Source organism: Lupinus angustifolius, unplaced genomic scaffold, assembly GCF_001865875.1.
Source record: "Lupinus angustifolius cultivar Tanjil unplaced genomic scaffold, LupAngTanjil_v1.0 Scaffold_49_2, whole genome shotgun sequence".
NCBI classification, from domain to species: Eukaryota; Viridiplantae; Streptophyta; class Magnoliopsida; order Fabales; family Fabaceae; genus Lupinus; species Lupinus angustifolius.
This window is the reverse complement of record NW_017722173.1, coordinates 3,711-23,471: the sequence shown is the minus strand read 5'-3', so window position 1 is coordinate 23,471 and position 19,761 is coordinate 3,711. Positions and strand designations below refer to the sequence as shown.

General features: G+C 32.2%; 3 protein-coding genes across 4 annotated transcripts; 2 read left to right on the top strand and 1 right to left on the bottom strand.

Moving 5' to 3' along the window:
- Nucleotides 1-889: 889 nt before the first annotated feature.
- LOC109338918 (uncharacterized mitochondrial protein AtMg00810-like) lies at nt 890-1,336 on the top strand. The gene is made up of 2 exons (XM_019576269.1): nt 890-1,067; nt 1,161-1,336. Exons 1-2 carry the CDS (start codon nt 890-892, stop codon nt 1,334-1,336), a joined length of 354 nt encoding a protein of 117 aa, XP_019431814.1.
- A 5,532-nt stretch (nt 1,337-6,868) lies between these two features.
- Nucleotides 6,869-11,894, bottom strand: LOC109338921 (protein RETICULATA-RELATED 1, chloroplastic-like). 2 transcript variants are annotated; one of them, XM_019576273.1, is made up of 8 exons: nt 11,449-11,894; nt 9,908-10,072; nt 9,685-9,777; nt 9,495-9,610; nt 8,641-8,739; nt 8,255-8,560; nt 7,946-8,113; nt 6,869-7,489 (listed from the first exon to the last, which is right to left on the bottom strand). In XM_019576273.1, the coding sequence occupies exons 1-8, from the start codon at nt 11,773-11,775 to the stop codon at nt 7,207-7,209; spliced, it is 1,557 nt and encodes a 518-aa protein (XP_019431818.1). In that variant the 5' UTR covers nt 11,776-11,894; the 3' UTR covers nt 6,869-7,206. The 2 variants fall into 2 exon arrangements, with proteins under 2 accessions (XP_019431818.1, XP_019431819.1); XM_019576274.1 differs by having other exon boundaries at nt 7,946-8,110; nt 11,449-11,890.
- Nucleotides 11,895-16,298: 4,404 nt separating this feature from the next.
- Nucleotides 16,299-19,144, top strand: LOC109338917 (F-box protein At1g10780-like). The gene is made up of 4 exons (XM_019576268.1): nt 16,299-16,454; nt 17,547-18,293; nt 18,398-18,678; nt 18,748-19,144. Exons 2-4 carry the CDS (start codon nt 17,549-17,551, stop codon nt 18,982-18,984), a joined length of 1,263 nt encoding a protein of 420 aa, XP_019431813.1. The 5' UTR covers nt 16,299-16,454; nt 17,547-17,548; the 3' UTR covers nt 18,985-19,144.
- The last annotated feature ends 617 nt before the right edge of the window (nt 19,145-19,761 follow it).

Here is a 19,761-nt window from a genome sequence, read left to right as displayed (position 1 = left end):
TGTTAGCTGATATGGAACTTTTGAGCCTAGAGAAACCACTTGAGTAGACACATTGGACTGAAGCTATGAAAGATGAGTTGAGGTTCATTGAAAGAAACAAATCATGGACCTTAACTACTCTACCAGCAGGGAAGAAAGCCATAGAAGTAAAGTGGGTATTCAAGACCAAACTAAGTCCAAATGGTGAGGTTTCAAAGTACAAGGCTAGACTGGTTGCAAATGGATTCTTGCAAAAGAAAGGGCTCGATTATGATGAAGTCTTTGCACCCGTGGCTAGGATTGAAACAGGCAGGCTTGTAATTGCCATGGCAAGCTCAAAAGGATGGACAATTCAAGAAATGGATGTAAAATCTGCATTTTTGAATGGTCCTATTGATAAGGAAGTATTTGTGAAACAACCACTTGGCTTTGAAGAAAAAGGCACAGAAGAAAAGGTGTACAAATTGCATAAGGCTCTCTATGGAATAAAACAAGCACCAAGAGCATGGAATAGGAGAATAGATGCATTCCTACTTCAGCTAGGAATCACAAAGTGCACAACAAAACATGGTGTATATGTCAAAGGAAATGATGCATAAGATCTACTCATCCTATGCCTCTATGTCTCCTAATCACTGGTAAAGATCTATACAAAGTCTTGGCATTCAAGCAGGAAATGCAAACTGAATTTGAAATGACAGATCTAAGAGAATTATCATATTTTCTAGGCATAGAATTCAAAAGAACCAAACTTGGTGTGTTAATGTATCAAAAGAAATATACAACATATGTATTTTAGAGATTTAATATGTTGAATTGTAATCCAATAGCAACACTTGTTGAGGTTGGAAATGTGTTTTGTCAAGAAGAAGAAGAACAACAACCAGTAAACAAGACAATGTTTAGGTAAATGGTAGGTTCATTAAGATACATTTGTAACTCAAGGCCTAATATTGCTTATGGAGTTGGATTTATTAGCAGATTCGTGGAGAATCCAAAACAGAGTCACTTGCTTGCTGTGAAAAGGATGCTTAGATATTTGAAAGGGACAATTGGGTATGGAATCTTGTATCCAACCAATATGGACAGTAGCAAAAGCACATTAACTGAGTTTTTAGATGCTGACTGGTGCGGGGATAAATCAGATAGAAAAAGCACAACATGATATCTATTCCACTTAGGCAATGCACCTGTGAGTTGGTGTTCCAAGAAGCAGGATGATGTTGCCTTATCATCATGTGAAGTTGAGTACATTGCAGCTAGCATGAGTGCATGTCAGGCTGTGTGGTTAGACACTTTGATGGATGAACTGAAGCTGAAAAATAGAGATTGGAGTGCAACTGATGATAGACAATAAATTCGGCATTGAATCGTGTTGCTCATGGAAGAAGTAAGCACATAGAGACTAGATTTCACTACATTAGAGATCAAGTAAGTAAGCAAAGGAGGAGGGAAGCCGAATTATTGCACTTCAGAAGATCAATTGCCAGATGCACTAACTAAACATTTGAAGAAAAAAGGTTTGTGAGTTTGAGAATGAAGATAGGTGTAAGAAATGGGTTATGAATGTTGAATTAAGGAGGAGTGTTAGAAATAATATAATTTCAGCATTAGTAACATAAAATGTGAAGACTTACATCGGTAGAAGTTTAGTAGAAATTTGGGAATAACAGAAAATGAAGAAACTTTCACCAGTAGAAATTTGTGTTATTTAAGTCTATTATTCTGTATTTTGATCAATAATAGAAAATACACATTCTTCCATCATTACTCTCAAAACTGTTGTTCATTCTCTCCTACACAAAATCTATCATCTTCTTCTTTAATCTTCTTCATTCTTTTCCTCTTTCTTTTCTTGACAGTGTATGTCACAACACATAAGAACATACATGAAGTATTTATTCTATAAAATAACACGAGCATAAAGCTACAAATATATCCAACAGTTCTACTATCTCGAGTTTGTAAAGGAAAAACTTGTTTTAACAACAAGCATGATAACCGAATAATACAAACTTCATACATTCAGAAACATGGTGAAAGTAGGCTATTAGTGTAATTGTGTAAATATGTTTCTATATAGCAACTTGTGTTCCACTGAATTTTAGGATACTTGAACCGCTCATCCTTTGGGTTATACATAACCATTATAATATCACTAGATGGAATAAAAATCATATGTGCCAAAACAACTCTATCTTAAACCAAGTACCACCATATGTAATAATTTTAAATTTAATTAAAAATCAACTTAATTGTATTTAATACATATTTGTCAACTTATATTGGTTGTAAAATTCAACAGAACTTGGCCACTGTCTGACACACATATCACAATGGCTCCACATTAACATTATGGTTATGGCTCCCAATTATAACGTGAAGATCTATATGAGGAAAAACCATTAACTTGTATTCCAAGTATAATAAAGAATTTCCACATTATATGGAAGTGAATGAATTGAGGAATATATAAGAAGATATTCAAAAATTTAATATTTTAAATTTTTGAGTCGAACTTACTTATATATGTTTTATTTATATGCTACATTTGATGGATCAAGATCTCCTAACAAACCTATATGGTGAACAACAAATGTAATTGAAATTCTAAATTTTTCTCCAACAGTAATCTCCAAATACGCATAAAGTTTTGTTACCGGTCAGCGAGGATCATTGAAAATCAACACTACCTTGTATTTGTCACTCACATGATCATAACCAAAACCTTAATAGCATAGACCCCCATAAGGAGAAGGATCAATGTAAGTTATGTAACACACAGATGGAGATTCTCTTTATGTCAATCTAGTAGGGGTTACATAACTGTAAATACATACTTATGGAGTGTTACAAACACATAATCTCATAGCATAGGGAAAAGATCGTGAGAGGTCAATTATCACTTTTACATTTGAATATAAGGACAAAAGTGTCATCTCATTATATCTTAAAAATAAATATGTCGAATCAATTATTTTTTGTCTGTTGTTTAACTTAAAATTTGCGTTAACATCTTCAACTGGGGTAAATGGGTCATTGAATAAGAATTCCATGGAGCAGGATATTAACTGGGCTTGCTCCAGATGTTATCAAAGGGAAAAAAATAATAAAAGAGGAATATTAATTGGTAAATTAACTCATACAAATAATGTAATATAATAATGAAATAATATTTCTAACAAGGTAAATATATATGTTAAATAATATTAATATTTAAATTTATTTGTGATAGCCAATAAAATAATGTATTTATAAGATAAAACAAAATCATTAATTTATTGGACAATCATTAAAAAATTATATTTATTCTTAGACAAATCTGTCTAAGTAAATCAAATCTATTTCACTCACATGTTAAAAGCTCTTTAATTGAAAGAATTCAGTTATCATAAAAGAAGATAAATTTTTCTATGTATAATGTAATATTTTTTTGTAATGTCAATTGAATCATTTATTATTTATCATTAACTATTAAGTAAAATTAATGCAATGCATTATATAAAAAAACTACAATATTAAACTCAAACAAATGTATATTGCTAAGTACCTTCAAAAGGTATTGCTTATATTGCTTGTTACCATCAAGTATTTTCATCAAAGGAGGGGACCATAAGCATGGCATTTTATGATTAGTGGAAACCCTGCAAAAAAAAAAACAAATTAAAACTGCATGATCTAGAAGAAGCTAAGATACATGTTCAGCAGGAAAAAATGGAGTATTGAGCCCTCAATGGGGTTTCTCAAAGACAGATTCACACAACTTGTTTGGCCCACTGGCCACCTCCAAAACTGTCACCATCTTGCATGCATCAAATAACCTAATAGTAGAGGAGGTGGACAGAATGCCAAAATGGCTATGGAACAATGCCTTTGAGAAACCCTAAGAGCAAAAGAGAAAACACAAGGAAATGGAAAATTCTGGGTCATCAGGTTTATTTGAAGATGGGACTATATGTTGTGACTTGTGATAAAGAAATGAGGAAGAATAAATAATGTTTTGGACAATAAGTTTTGAATAAAAGAGTGTCATTTTATAGTGCATGGAGTGCTATGCTGTCTATATATATGTGTATACGTATATGGGGGCTATATTTGGTATGAACTACTCCATCATTTGTATATAACATATTTACTTCAATTCTACTATTTGAAAACCAAATTTTTGACACCAAATGTGATACCAAGCACATTTCCTGAAATACAAGGAAAGAACATTGGACGCTGTATTGGTATGTACATGTTTTGGTGTTCATAAATAAAAGTTTCTATGAGTATATATCAGGTTAATCATGTTTGACATTTATGACAGAAATCCGCTTCTCTTTTATAATAAAGATTCCCATGTCCTTGAGGTGCAACACTTTCCAGCTGGTTAAAGATAATGGGGCTTTAATTCATGAATAATGATTATAACTGATTTTACCATATCTTATACACATTTACATTTTTATTGTATTACCTCAAATGTGAGGAGATGTGATTCTAAAACATCTACACCAAGCATCTTCCTTGATTCTATTTTACCATGGTTTCTTATGCTCTTGCCTTGTGATTTCACTGTCCACTCTGTGCTTTTTGACTCTGAAAAAGGAGGATGCAAAATGGGTTGTCCATATTGTCTCCCACTCAAGTTTGTAATTACTGTCTTTGTCAATTCAATGTTTATCAGTTCAAACACTGACATTTATTGTTCCACATATTTTAAGTGAAAATGCTTTTATACACCAATATATTACATGTTAAAGTTGAAAGTAAGAAATTTAAGAGTGATATCGTTGAAGCAATTCACATAATTCTAATAAAATGTATACTTAAATTGAGCGACTTTCAAAAATTGTAAATAATGTTCCAATTTTGCTTTTGGATGATTGATTGAGAAATATAATAGTGGACTTTCATGTTTAAGATTAGTCTAGACACTCAAGATAGATTAAGGATATAGGATATTGTTTCTATGGGAGGAATCCAAATCTTATAGATGGACCTCTCCCTCTTGTACTAGTTTCAATTTGTCTATTCTTTTCAATGAACCAACAAAAGTTGAAAATAAGAAAGAGAAATTATGTACCCTCCATTCTTTTCCTAAATTGAAAGGGGTTGATGATTTTTAAAAATGGACAATCTAGATGTAATAGTCTTTTTAATCATTAAAAAAACAGGTCTTTTAATGTTGTTGGCTTAAAGTAACCACCAAAACTACCACATAGGTAAAAGACAAGATTATTATTGTTGAACGCTATATTTAATGCTGCATAATTTAGTTGTAGCTTTTTCAAAAGAAAAATTAATAAGTTCAAGTAATCATTTTTTATTACACCAATCATTACACTTTTATGGAGTGTAAAACATACTCATTCCTATAGTTCATAAGTCATTGTCACATTTAAGGTAGTAGACTAGAAGAGAAAAAGGTATTTTTTTCAAGGATAATTTTTTTTTGTTTACTTTCAACTAAAAAGAAACAGTGAACAACAAAAATGCTATTGTAATCTTCTAGAAAATGTTATTTACCAAAGCTTGTGCACTTTTATGACAAATGTTTTTGTTTTATTCAATAGACGTTATTAAAAAATTTATTCAGCATAATGGAATAAGAGTATAAAAGAATTTTGAGAGAGAAATTCGTTAATGTTAAGTGTCAAAATGTTAATGAAATGTATATGATTTTGGGTATTTTGTGTGGATTTCTGAAGTAATTGCATACAATTCCCGATAATCTAGTAATCTTGTATTGTTTAAGAATTTAATTATGTGTTGTTGTTTGCAGGTTAAGAGATGATGAATAAAGGAGGAAAAAAAAGAAAAGAATAAGTTTATGAACAGCACAAGTCTCGCCCAAGCGAGGGAATGGTCACTCAAGCCATAATTCAGAGGAAAATTATCAGAAAACACTGATAACCCTCGCCCAGGCAAGGTGTTCAGGCATGGAAAGGTCATCTTCTCTCGCTCAAGCAAGAATCTCTAGCTTGAGCGAGAGAGTAGCAATTAGTACCTGATATAGGTAGTTCTGGACTAAAAGAGAGGTGATCGAAACACTTCTAAAGCAATTCTTGGCACGAAATATAGGGGGATTAGGATAGAAATCGTGGAAACGATTCTATTTCACATTATTCCTTGTATAACTTCATGATTCGAGCGTTGTAATGGTGAGAATGAGTGATTAGATTTTGTCGTGAGATTTAAAATGTAATCTTCTAACCTTTGTACTCCTGGATTCGATTCCATTGTAATTGTTATTTGATTTTTGAGAAGTTCATCTTGTTCTTAATGCATGATTTACTTTGCTACTAATTTCTTGTTTTGGGTTCAAGTTTAATTGGGAAGTTAAATTTGACACCGAACTTGGATTATCTTCCTTTCATATATCATTGCTCTTGGAATGGAGAATGATGCTTGAATTGCTTTTACATGGAACTTAATACTAGTTAATCGGTCAAATATCCAAGGAATTGGTATTTAAGTGATTATCTAAGAATTTTACACTCAAGGGATTGAGGTGAATGGTTTGAATGAATTGTGCATCTGAATCATTAACTTCACAAGTCACTTGGAATTGAATCCATGGATTTCAATAGGAAAGAATGATGCATTTCAATTTCAATTTATTTTATTTGTTTTTCGTTCAATTTACGATTTTTCACAACTAAACACAAATTGTATAAAAACATCATCATAAATATTGCTCAACTAATTCTTGTAGGAATTAGTGTAAATCCATTATGCTCCCTGAGGACGATATCTTGGTACTTTACCGGATTTTATTACTTAGACGATACGGTGCGCTTAATTCCATAAAAATCTAACAGTTAACAAGATGGTTAAACCTTAAAACATATCACGTTGTATATGATTATTTCATTGACAGAAGATAACCGACTCTTGAAAGTGAAACAAATGAAATAAGATATAGGGAACTATATTCTCAACTCAAATGAGTTTGGATACATACAGGAGTTTATTTTGCAAAAGAAAAAACTGCTCTACTTAAAAGATTGGAATATAGTAAAGATTCAATCTTCAAAGCTCAAAGGATCTATATAAGGATTGGTAAAGAAGTATCTAAATGATAAAATCCTCCTCCAACTTAGTTGATGTGGCGAAAAATCTTGGCCACTAATCACCCCTTCAGAGGGCAGCAAGAAACCTCTAAGGACACTACCAGAAAGTAGACTCTAGCAATTATCAAACAGCAAAAATTGAATAACTATGTTTACATAACAAAAATTAAGCTGTTCCTGCAACAACCTTCTTCCGAACAATCCGTTTTCTTCGAGCTTTAGGAGCTGAAGATTCTGCGCCAGAGTCTAGCTTCCCTTGTTTGATGCCCAAGAGTCCAAGCCCAGAAACAAGTGCATTCTTCGATATAAACCATTTTGAGGATGACTTCTCAACATTCTCAGAAGGCCTGGTATAAGCTTTCAACTTTTCATCAGACTGAGCCAGTGGATCTGCCTCAATCCCAAGCCAAGTGCGCCTGGAGGTCTCCCCTAATTGAACATTCATTACCCTGCATATAATCCATGTTAAATGCTCAGAGAATAATACATCAAAAGTTCCCAATAATTTCTTCTGAAATTATCTAAAACCATTGGTAAGAGTTGTTACAGTCAAGTGGTAAAGAGAACTCAGTTCTGGTGTTGATAAGGCCAAAAATAATGGTAATCCATCTGAATAAAATTTTCTTCTGCAAATAGTCTTTCCTTTAAATAAAGATGAAAAAGTCATATGCAACACAGAAAATACTGATTATCTTAAAATGCTACTACGTTAAAATCATATACAACACAAAAACCAGATGTTAGATATGTGTGCCTCTATAATGCCAAGCCAATAATTGAAACAGGAGAATAGAGGGGAAGCCATAGACATAAATTACTGGCAAAAAAGTTAAATCACTGAACTCTAGATATAGAGTATAGTAGCAGCATGAAAAACAATTCATTTAATGGGGGAAGAAGCAGACCTGAACGCAGTGCTGAAGAACAGTGCAACTCCAATTACATCAAAACGGTTAATCATTGCTCTATCAAATCCACATAACAGTTGATATCTCAAGTTCGCATAAATTCCAAGGAAAGCACCATAACCAAATGCATTACTGCTCACACTTGGAACCGTCACAGATAACCTGCTGACATGTCAGGTAATACACACAGTGGGGTAAAATATGTATTAGCACAGGTCATGCATTCAGTCACAGCTAAAACTCAATATTTTAACAAGTAAATGAATTTACTGTTATTGAACACGGGTGGGTTTGAACCCCTATTACCTTCCCTCCTTTTTCCTTGCCAAAGTGTTTGATAATGCACCCTGTACAGCACCAGCACTTAAACCAACCATGCACAACTCGGCAGCCTTGAATAGAAAGCATAAAGCTCTCTTTTGCAAGTCAAATTCCCTAAGTGGGTAGCTGTTTTCAAAAATATTGTTTGGAAGCTTCTGCAGTGTATTTTGCAAATCGAAACGGAAAGTGTTGCCATACGATCGGCAAGGAGCAAGTGACCAAACAACTACTGCATTGCATGCTGCAACTGTGAGCACGTTGATAAGTGCAAGATCCCACTCCTGTTTTATCCTATAGCACGGTTAAAGTAACAGTTAACCATCAATTGCGACCATACAAACCTTCATATCAATTTGAAACAAACAGCATACCTTCCCTTCCGATTTTCAAACTCTGACCACACTGAGAAACCTATAGAAGCAGCCCCCTCTAATAGAAACCTATACATGAATGCAGGATCAGCAAGCAACCTGTGCAATACAATATTAAAATGAGATCACATAAATAACCAATTAATCATACACAACAACTAGAGTGTTCAAGAGCTAAAAAATATAGATTAACTTCCATTTCATAAAATTGCAAAATACAGAAGATATATTAAGTTACTAAGTTATATCAGATATGGCCATGTGGGAGGACATTGATTCCATGTTCTTGTGTTTAAGCCTTTGAGGCACTTGACAACAGAATATACTCCCTTATCCATGAGCATAAAATAAAGCCTCATATTCTAAGGGAGATTGAAAGGAAGAGCGTAGGTTTATATATTCATAGGACACCATATGTCCACCAAGTTCCAAGAGAAGAGTGTTTCTGAAGTGGTAATCGTGGGAGCAAATAACTGTGGCATCAAACTAATCCTGATGCATGTGGAAAAAACTGGAAAAGGAAAAAAACAGTTGATGGGTAGGTAGGTGGGTGGAACAAAGTTAATTAGCAACTTTGTTGCTCAAACTAAGTGGGCTGTCTACCCGTAATTGTGAGGGAAATGTTGAGCACTGTCTCTCCAATTGAAAGTTTGTGCATTTTAGACAATTTTTACTCTCCTTCATATCTGTATGTAAAGAAAAGCTTAAGCCAAAAACAAAAAACTAATAATTAAGCAGCAAGAATATCCAGTCATATCAAAATATTAAAATATAGCATAATAAATATGGCACATACGGTAGATAATAAATATTTTAATAACAATTGACATCAACTAGGGCAAAACTAAAATTACCTGCCAATGAAAGCCCTTGACATTCCTTGCGGAAAGGTTCGGGAAATAAACCTACTGGTGGTTGGCCTGGCATTGGTTGCTAAGAATTTGACCATTTGAGCTGAGCTCACCAACCCCTAAAAGTGAGATTTCAGACAGTATAAAGATATATATTCTTTGCAGCTTGAAGGTATATTTGAAAATACTATACCATTTCATATGCTTGCCGAAACCCAGCAGGCAAATCCATCATTGTCTTCTGCCATTCATTTAGCACGGCATCCACAAATTTACGATCAAAAAGCTGCAAGAACGACAGAATATATGTCATTCCTTTAGGAAATGTCAAATGACAGCAACTAAAATGGCATGTATTTAAACAGTAAATAGGAAAAAGGAAACCCCTTGAAATTAGCCTAAATGAGATTTCTAACCTCTTCAAGAATTATCCTTCTTCTAAACAAGCCACCCTCATCTCCCTCATCACCATCTTCAAAGTCATCAAAGTAATCATCATCGTCACCACCATCGTCTCCTCCGTCACCACCACCATGACTGATGTTCTTTCCAAGACCCCCACTGCCTCCCCCAATGTCTAGCTGCAATATTTAAGACGTTAATTACTTTCAGCACATTCCAGAGAGTTTGCAAAGGGCCCAAAAGAAGCTTACAGAATTCAACTAACTTGCTAAAAAAGCATAAAATTGAATTTGTGAAATCACAGCCACTGCCCAACTCATGTTTTGCAACCAGAAGCTACAAATTTAAATACAGTAACTCAAACCACACAGTACACTTAGAGTAAAGATTGTCATTTTATGCATTATTTATGATTCAACAACAATAAAATGGCCATTTCCCGTAACTAATCCTGCATAGCACTCACTAACTAGTCCGGTATCTCTCACACTATATATAAGTTAATAGCTAGAGGGGAAGATATTGCAGGACAACTGTAATTAATGTCTTTTCTCCAAGTAATAGACAATGATGAAGAAGAAAAGGATATAGTTAATTGGGGAATAAATTAAAACAAGTTTAAACTCAAGATTTAATCTCATTTGAAGCCCCGTCCCTATTTTTTTTCTTTTCAAATCACTCCTTACACTTGTGAAGAAGTTTTCAAAATATTATTCACCAATAATTTCTAATATAATATCGGTATGATACCACCAATTAACTAACAAAGTGTTTTTTATCCAATAGGGCATCCTTTGGATGCTCCTTTTCTCTATAAACACTCAAATAAAGTGTTCCTTCATTCAAAATCGTAATTAAAGAAACTAGCTTAAAAATAGAAAAAAATTAATTCTTGTAAAAAAATCACAAGGACAAGTTAGGTTGCCGCATGTATTAATGAACACCAGCAAACCATGTAGTTAACGGTTTCGCTCATTTAAGAATGGAAGTTTCTGTTTTCTTGTTTCTGAAAGTTTAAAGACCTCTCACCAAAATTCCAAGTAAATGGTGTCCACTTCAAAACAGGGTAAACTTTAAGGACTGTGTGTTTCTCTTTACAAGCAACACTTAGTCTTAACTACAAGACACTAGGACTAAACCTGTGTAACTGTTTTACACGTTTAAACTGAAATAAATTAAGACATAATTCACATGAATTTTCATTGTGATTTAGTTCAACAAATCAGGCACAACATCAACTATGTTCTATCAAATTCTCTTAAATCATTCCAAGCTCAAACCAGTGAGTCAACACAATAGGCTACTATAATTAAATTCAGTATCCGTGGCAACTCAATATAACACAAATCGTGAGGAAAATCAAGCACGCTATCTCCTGTAATGTTAGTATGTTAATTCAATATCTCATCAACCAGTTTGGCGAAATTAATACTTGATTTCTAATTCTCAATTAATCGTTCATCATCACTCAATTTCAATTAAACAAACTCCACATTCTGAAACCTAATTTGCATAAAATAAAAAATCGAGAGAGAGAGGAAAAAAAAAGACAAACCTCAGGGCTAGACTTAGTTTGCTTTTGCGACGTATCAAGTTTCGATTTCTCCAAAGTCACCGAACCTAACGCACCGTATTGTCCCTTCATGACAGGACTCAAACCCGCCGAAGAAGACAGAGACACTGAGCCATTACCATGACTCGACGGTGCCACAAAGCAACGTTCCAACAGCGACATAGAGCCATTCTCGTTCTCCACCTCCGCGGCTTCAGAGAACGCTTTCACCACCGAAACTCGTCTCGGAAGTTGGATCGAACCGCGTCTTGGAAGCAACGGCAACGACGGTTTCGGAGACAAACGAGAGGTAAGTGGTGTTTGGAGCATAATTGCGTAGGCCGTGTTTGGATGGATAGATAAAAAATGGGCGAGGATTTTCTTATTCTTATCCCAGAGAGGAGTAAGGGGGTTTAAAGAGAGAAAATGATTGGTGTTTGTTGGGGATAATATGAGCACACAACTGCAGTTGAATATGAGAGTTCAGTTTGGGTTATGGGATGATACAAGCTGGATTTTCTTTGTTTAAGAATACAAACTTATCTTTAATTTGTCTTCACTCTGGGATATATTTCATGGATGAATTTAATCTAATTATCAGAATTAATTCCCAGACTTTCATGAATCAGAATTCTAATTCCTTTTATTTCTAATTATGTATTATAATCTTTTTTGTATTTCAATGCATGAAAAGTTATTCATATTAAATAACGATGGTAAAACAGGTAATTCTCGCTTGGCTCGCCAACTTATATATCTCATTGTTTTTTGTGGTTAGTGCCTCATTTTAGTCTATTTGTCCATTTTGCCTGAAGTATTTACATATTATACCTTCATATCTTCATATTAAGTTAAAGGTAAATGGCTTGTGGGGCTAATGTTTAAAATTCTTAAAATTGAAATAAGTTGTTATGTTACTTCAAAATATTTGTAATATAACATCATAAATTTAAGTTTAAGTTTTTTTTTTGTTTCTTTAAATTCCTAGTTTAATTTGTTTGTGTTTAGTTTAATGTATTTTTTATTATTTATCAATATGCACCGGCAAGCATACCCATAATCACTTATAATATGAGGGCACAGGTTAAACAAGCTGAGCAAACCCTTTACCAATTACCATTACTAATATCAAGTTGTATTAACTTATATTCGACTGAAATAAGATTGTTCAAACTAGACACAATCACATTCTTAAAGCACTGGAATAAACATAATTACACATATCAAATATGTTGAGTTTCAAACATGTTTGGTTATGCAATGTTAGTTTCTCCACCAAATGTCTATAAACAAAGTGGGAAAGCCTAAATGCTCATTGACTAACATAGCCATGTCACTGCTCTATGTTAGTTTTTTAAAAAAAATGTGACCGATGGATTATATTTTGATACATCGTAGAAATAAACAATAAACTTCAGGATTAATTTGGGAGTTGGATTTTGGAGGGTAATGAAAGGAAAATGAAAGTTTGTGAGTCATCTCACAATGTATTTCATGGTTTCTAAGCCTTTTTTTTCCCTCCAAAATCCAACTCCCAAACTAACCTAAAGCTTAGTAAGGATAAAATTATTCATCGCCCAGCAGCATCACAAAGATTGATGATGATATTACTCTTTTTCCGTCCTTAGCCAGCGAATCAGCACTTTAATTGCTTGAGCGCCACTTCTCATTCAAGATGCAGTAATTGTTTTATCCTATTGCACCTACGCAATAGTTCCCAGTCTTACACATGGTCCTAAAAAACTTTGAATGTACTAGCATTGTGTGATTGTACATGTTCGTGAATCTTAACCAACACAAAAAAATAATAAAAAGAGGGCGAATTTCGCTCATGAAGAAATTTGAGGGAACATTTAAGCCATCACTAATCATTATCGTCAACATCGTTCACGATGTGCTAGTTGATCAACTTTTTTGGTTTCCTTCAATCTTTGTTGTTATTTTGGTATTAAAGTAACCTGATGATTAGAGGGGAGGCTTAAAGAATAAAGTGAAAGATATTGAAAATTCGAGTCTTATCTACAACAAATATTAACATACTAATATTTGCTTATCAAAAACAAAGATTTGTAATATATTCATATCATTATTGATGTTAGGCATATAAAGATAGTTATCTAACAACTAGAGTTGATAAAGAGATTTGGGTCAACTTGAATAGATCGAAAAAATGAGTGAGTTTAAATATCACAAGTCTTGTTCAAATAGATGTTGAACTTTTGACCTAGCTGAATAGGACTTGAGTTTGGCCATGCTAAAAGGTGACTCACTCATATTATAGAAAAGTTTAATCAATCACATTGAAAATAGATAGCTATGTGGTTTTTGTGGTATTTTTAAGACCGAATGGACCTCAAACTTTTTTGGTTCGGATTGGGTGAATCTGAATTCGAAGTGGAAATAAGCTTTTTATTGGACTTTGGTATTCGGACGACCAAATTTGCAGCTCTAATCCGACCAATACGTTTAGTAGGAAAAATATACCACTTTTGACATGTAATAATATTATCTTTATTTTTTTGTTTACCATGTCATATTATGCTTTATTTTTATAAGAATTGTAGCAAGTGTTATAAACTTATAATGGTATCATTTTAAGATTCAAAAAATAAAATACTATATTGTAAAGTGAGATATTTATTATCTTCAAAATGTTTAGTTATGATTTCAATACAATATATTTATATATTCTTGATAAAAGATTTTATTACACTTTAGAATAAAAAATTTATGTCATGTATTTATTTATTTGTCTCAGATATATTTTATCACCTAAATAAAACTCGAGTCAATTTCTCGTCAAAATTCAGCTAAAGTGTATTTAAGAATAATTGTAACTAGGAAATAAAACTGAAAAGGTAGGAATTTTTAAAGTATTAAATATAGATACTTTTTATTTTCTTTATTAAGCAAGGAGGAAGATTATCACATTATAGTTTTAGGAAGTTGTTCATGTTTTTGCTTATTTTATATTAATTGTTTTAAGTATTGAATATAAATACCATAAAATTAAACGAATGAATATAATTAAATTAGTTGTTTTTTCCTTATAAAAAACAATTGTCTTTATATGTACTAGCGTGTCAACAGTCACTGCGTGTCTGTCGACCCACATTCTTATTTTTGAGTATTAAATATTTAATTGTTATATATTTCATTTTAGACAATTATATTAATTTTTATTGAGTATAAATAATATTATAATTTATGTAATAGAAAAATATGATAATAAATTGTAATATTATTAAACTTACATTAAAAATTGCATGGTGATTTAATACTTTTTGTGCATGTATAAACCAAATTTAATAATAGGCATCACCATATTACTTTAATGAAAAACTAATTTTCAATTATTCCTAATTAATGAAATAATTAAATTTCAAAACAAATAGTTTTTTATTCCAAATTGAATCTTATTTTAAAGGTACAAATTAAAAGATACATCAACATATATATGAATGATGTAGATTTAAATTAAAATAAAAAATTATTTGTTTTGAAATTTAATTATTTCATTTAAGATGAAAGAACCATATTTTTCTACTAAAAATATTGTAGTTTTGATGTTATTTTAAAACTGATTAAAATGGTCGAGTCAAATCAGTTCAACCGACTGTGTCACTAATTTTATGCTTAAATTGATTGCTTCGAACTAATTCATATTAATTTTGATATATAATTGGTCAAAAGAACAATTTGTACTAATCATGCGCTCCATTCTTGACCAGAGCAATTGGTATGAGTCAAATTTAATAATAGGCATACTTTCCTACTTTAATGAAAAACTCTTTTTCATTTATTTCTCATAAATGAAATAATTAAATTTCAAAACAAATAGTTTTTTATTTCAATTTAAATCTATCTCATATATATATTGACTCAAGTGAGATACTATTGTGAATGAAAATATATAACATAGACTATAAGATCTTATTTGAATGCTCAAAATTAAAAGATATATCCGTATATTTATGAATGAGATAATTTTAAATTGAAATAAAAAAACTATTTATTTTAAAATTTAGCTATTTCATTTATGAGGAGTAATTGAAAAGTAGCTTTTCATCAAAGTATTAAAATAATGTCCATTATTAAATTTGACTCTTATAAGTTGGTATGAGAATCTAGCATCAGGTTAGTATAAATCGCTATTTTGACAGCTAGACATCAAATTTGGTGTATACACTTCTATCCAATAAAATCACTAATAATCATAACTCTTAATCTTATTAGATAAGGTTAACTAATTATGTATTATTGGCTAAACTAATAGGATCATTATAAACCATAACTTTCTCTATGTGTGAGTACCACATAATTTCAACAACTTAAAATCACAATCACATTAGAAAAGAAATTATTATACATGTATTCAAAATGTAATTTAATAAGAGTTTAAAATCTGTGTATTGACAATATAAATTTTTTTTATTGTCAGCATATTATTCACCATTGATTTGTATTATTTTTGTTTCAGAATCAATGATAATTAATAAATCAGTGATCGATGATTTGATGACAGTATAAAAAACACTTGTACAAATTAAATTCATCTAGGATAATATATTATCCATCATGTATTATATTGGTGTAATCCAACCAAGGCTAGTTAGATAATCTTATTCATTTCAACAAGGCCTCTTTAGTATAAAAAATGAAAGTTATTCTTTCTCTTCATAATTATTTCTCTTCATAATTATTTCATTGTAATTAAAAACAACATAGATTATTAGATTATATTTTTATTTGTTTTTGAAGCACTTGTTGGAACTATCCTTAGTGTAGCACGTGTAGGAATTATTTGAGATTTGAAAATGAAAGCGGGCTGGTTCTGATTTTAACTCACGCGGTCGCAAACGTTTTCTTCCATTTCTGTCTTCTTTTTTTTCAAAACATCCCTACAAGGCTTCAAGTATATAATGGAACTATCACTCTCTTCATTTTCACATTTCGAAATTAAAATATCAAAACCCTCTTTCTTCTGAGGCTTCGATGCAACCTCACTGGTATTTTCGATTTCTATTGCTCCTTTTTTCTGTTTCTGTCTATAAATCATATTTCGGTTTTGGACTCGTATCTGCATCGATTAATTTCTCTAACCGCGCTCGAAATTTAATTTTTAATTGTAAATCTGCATGAATGTATATTGTTAAATTTGACATAAAGGTATTTTTGAGTTTTAAGCTATCAGCTAATTATGTTTGATTTTTGATGTGGTTAATGTGTATGTTTATATTTTTTTAATTTTGTTTTTGGAGCTTTTGTTATTGAAATTTGGATTATCTCTATGATTATAGCTGTAGTGCAAAGTTTACTGAATTATTGAGGTAGAGTTTTTTCATGGGATACTTTGAAGAAATTGGAACTGAAATCATCTCACAAGTGTATTTCATGACTTTCAAGTCTTCCATTTCTCTTACCCTCCAAAACTCAACTCACAAACATAGATCGTAAATGTCTGTTTGTGAGTCGGTTTTTCAACGGAAATGTTTGAGAGCCATTAAATACATTTGTGATATTGTTTTGAAGTCTTCTCCCTCCATCCATTCCTTCTAAAATGCAATTTCCAAACAGACCACAAGGACATTGTCCGATTAGTACTTTGATGAAGGAAATGCTACAATTTGATTGTGAAAGCAATAAAACTCTAAGTTTAATAGAATTTTTTAATGATTTTGCTTGATACCACCATTTTTTTGTAATTGCCTAATGTTCAGTAAGTAATTTTTATATTATGAACCAACTATATATACATATGTGTGTATATATGAATGTATGACTTTTCAAATACTTAGTGTGAGAGATAAATATCTTTAATTTGTTTGAGCTTATGTTTGTAGAAACCTATCTTCTTCATTGTATAATCAGTGAGTTTTGATAGGATACTTTGAAGGATTTAGAACTAAATTTTACGGAGACTGAGAGAGTAATATTGTTCTAGGAAAGCAAATGCTACAATTTGAGTACGAGATTAAAGACAATTTCAGCTTCATGGACGTTTCCAATAACTCTGCTTGATCCCCAATTTGTGTTGTTTCTTATTTTAATTGTGTAATTCTAGAATATGTCATATAATATATCTTTTATCTTGTTTGTAGTAATGGAGTCTCTACCTGATGTCCTCCTTCAAGTCATCTTGTCCCGTATCAATGATGCCCGTGAAGTGGCAGCTTGCAATTGTGTTTCTAAGAGATGGAATGACTCGACGGCTTACATCAAAGCCCTTCGCTTCCCTCACAACTCATTTGACAACATTTGTTCCACCGGAGAAAGTTCTGACACCATTATCAGAAGAATGCTGTCAAGGGTTCTGCAGTTGGAAAAGCTAGTCGTGTATAGCCCTTTCTCTTCTGCTGGCATTGAGTCATGGTTGTCAATCGTAGGTCAATCTCTTCGTGATCTTGAACTCCGAATGGACGACGTGCCTAATGACCATAACATCAGTGATAAACAATCCAAGGTGGAATGTATTGGTGCTGCAAGCAATTTGGAATCTTTGAGATTGTGGGGTGTCTTAATTTTACATTCCCCAAAATGGAATGTATTTCAAAACCTCAGGAATCTTGAACTAATTGATTTACAAGTTGACCAACCTGTGTTGAACTTTGTGTTTCAGTCATGTCCATTTGTCACTAGGTTGTTACTCCTTAAATGTCAAGGTGTTCTATCACTTTCAATTAACTTGACATATTTGGAAGAGTGTAAGCTAGATATATATGGCATGGGGAACTGTTCACTTACTTTGAACTCTCCAGTTATTGAATCCTTTGAAGTACAAGGCTGTAGTGTGATTGTGGTACCTCAATCCCAGCATTTGAGGCATCTTTCAATATCCAACAAAGCAGGTAGTTAACTCTTGATTATTGTATTTAGATATTTCTTTTACCCATTTTTTCTTGTTTACAAGTGATACCAAGAGCTTACATTTTTTTATATTAATTGCTTCTAGGTAGGGTATACAGGGTTGACTTTGGAAATCTTCCAGCTTTAGAGTTCTTGTCTATGAGGGGAATCTGTTGGTACTGGGATGCAATATGTAAAATGCTAAAATTGGCAACTGAGGTGAAACATCTCTTTATGAAGGTTGAATTCACTGGGGACTTTGAGACTCTTCAGCCATTTCCAGAGATTGATTTTGTTGATTTTTTCAACAACCATAAAAAACTGCAAAAGTTTGATATTCATGGAGCCATGTTTGCAGCATTACACCTGAGGAACAATGTGCAACATGTAAGTTCGTATTAACTTATGATATTACTCTAATATCTCATCTAATAAAGATACTTGGTATATTTTCAGATGAATTCAGGATTTGTGATTCCGTGTTTGGAGGAAGTTGTGATCACAGTGAGGTCACTGCTAAATGCTGAGCAGAAAATGAGTACTCTTGAATCCTTGTTGAAGTATGGGGAAAATCTTAGGATCATGGTTATAAAGATTACTCAGATGAAGAGCACTCATAGGAGTGTTGATGATTTTTTTAAACAGATTAGCTGGTTCAAATACATGAATCAGAACATAGTTAAAATAGAATAAAACCTAGAAAGAGGTTATTATCTAATATCTATTGATGCGTTCTTAAACTATTGCGTTCAGAAAAGTTTAAAATAAAAACAGAACAACAAAAGTGGTACCTTTGTGATTGTACTGAAAACAAAAAACAGGTATTCAAATAATGCAAGTTTATTTATTTATATGTTGTAAGTTCATTATTTCATTTGGTTACAGTCAGTTTATTATTTTGAATGAATATACAATGCACCATTAGATAATAAAACATGTAATGAAGAAAGTATGACACCCTTCTCCAGAGTATCATTCATTCAAACTATTGTCCTGTTATCAGATCATGAGCAAAATATAAGCTTTCTTCGACAAAACTAGCTTGTAGCTATGAACTTTTATCTTGTGGTTGTAAAGGTAGTGATGTCTGAGTATAATAAGCACAGCAGCAATAATGAGATTCGACCGGAACAGATTAGCAGTTTTCTCCAGCATATCGGGAACAATGAGAACTAATGTTATTCCAAGGTATGGTATAAGATTAATTCTTCCCACACTTACCCAATTCACCTTCAACAAAATAGAATACAAAACTAACAAACCTGTTGATTCATCTAGTCAATAAGGCATGCATTTAGGTATCATGTGTCCTTCACAAGATAGGTTGTTATTTAGGATTAGTTAAAATCAAGAGAGTGGAAATAGTTTACCATTATTCCATCATGCAGCACTAACAGAAATAAGTGACTATGTAACTATGGAATAGATTGCAAAGTAACATATATAGCTGTTACCTCCAATTTGTGTGAC

Bases quoted from the DNA above. Each gene is read 5' to 3' on its own strand.
- LOC109338918 (XM_019576269.1), top strand. From the start codon at position 890: ATGGTAGGTTCATTAAGATACATTTGTAACTCAAGGCCTAATATTGCT. The intron at 1,068-1,160 runs GTAGCAAAAGCA...TATTCCACTTAG, and splicing joins GTATCCAACCAATATGGACA to GCAATGCACCTGTGAGTTGG.
- LOC109338921 (XM_019576273.1), bottom strand. From the start codon at position 11,775: ATGCTCCAAACACCACTTACCTCTCGTTTGTCTCCGAAACCGTCGTTG. The intron at 10,073-11,448 runs GTTTGTCTTTTT...TAAATATTGCAG, and splicing joins AAACTAAGTCTAGCCCTGAG to CTAGACATTGGGGGAGGCAG. The intron at 8,561-8,640 runs GTATGCTGTTTG...ACCGTGCTATAG, and splicing joins TTTGAAAATCGGAAGGGAAG to GATAAAACAGGAGTGGGATC.
- LOC109338917 (XM_019576268.1), top strand. From the start codon at position 17,549: ATGGAGTCTCTACCTGATGTCCTCCTTCAAGTCATCTTGTCCCGTATC. The intron at 18,294-18,397 runs GTAGTTAACTCT...AATTGCTTCTAG, and splicing joins TTCAATATCCAACAAAGCAG to GTAGGGTATACAGGGTTGAC. The intron at 18,679-18,747 runs GTAAGTTCGTAT...GTATATTTTCAG, and splicing joins TGAGGAACAATGTGCAACAT to ATGAATTCAGGATTTGTGAT.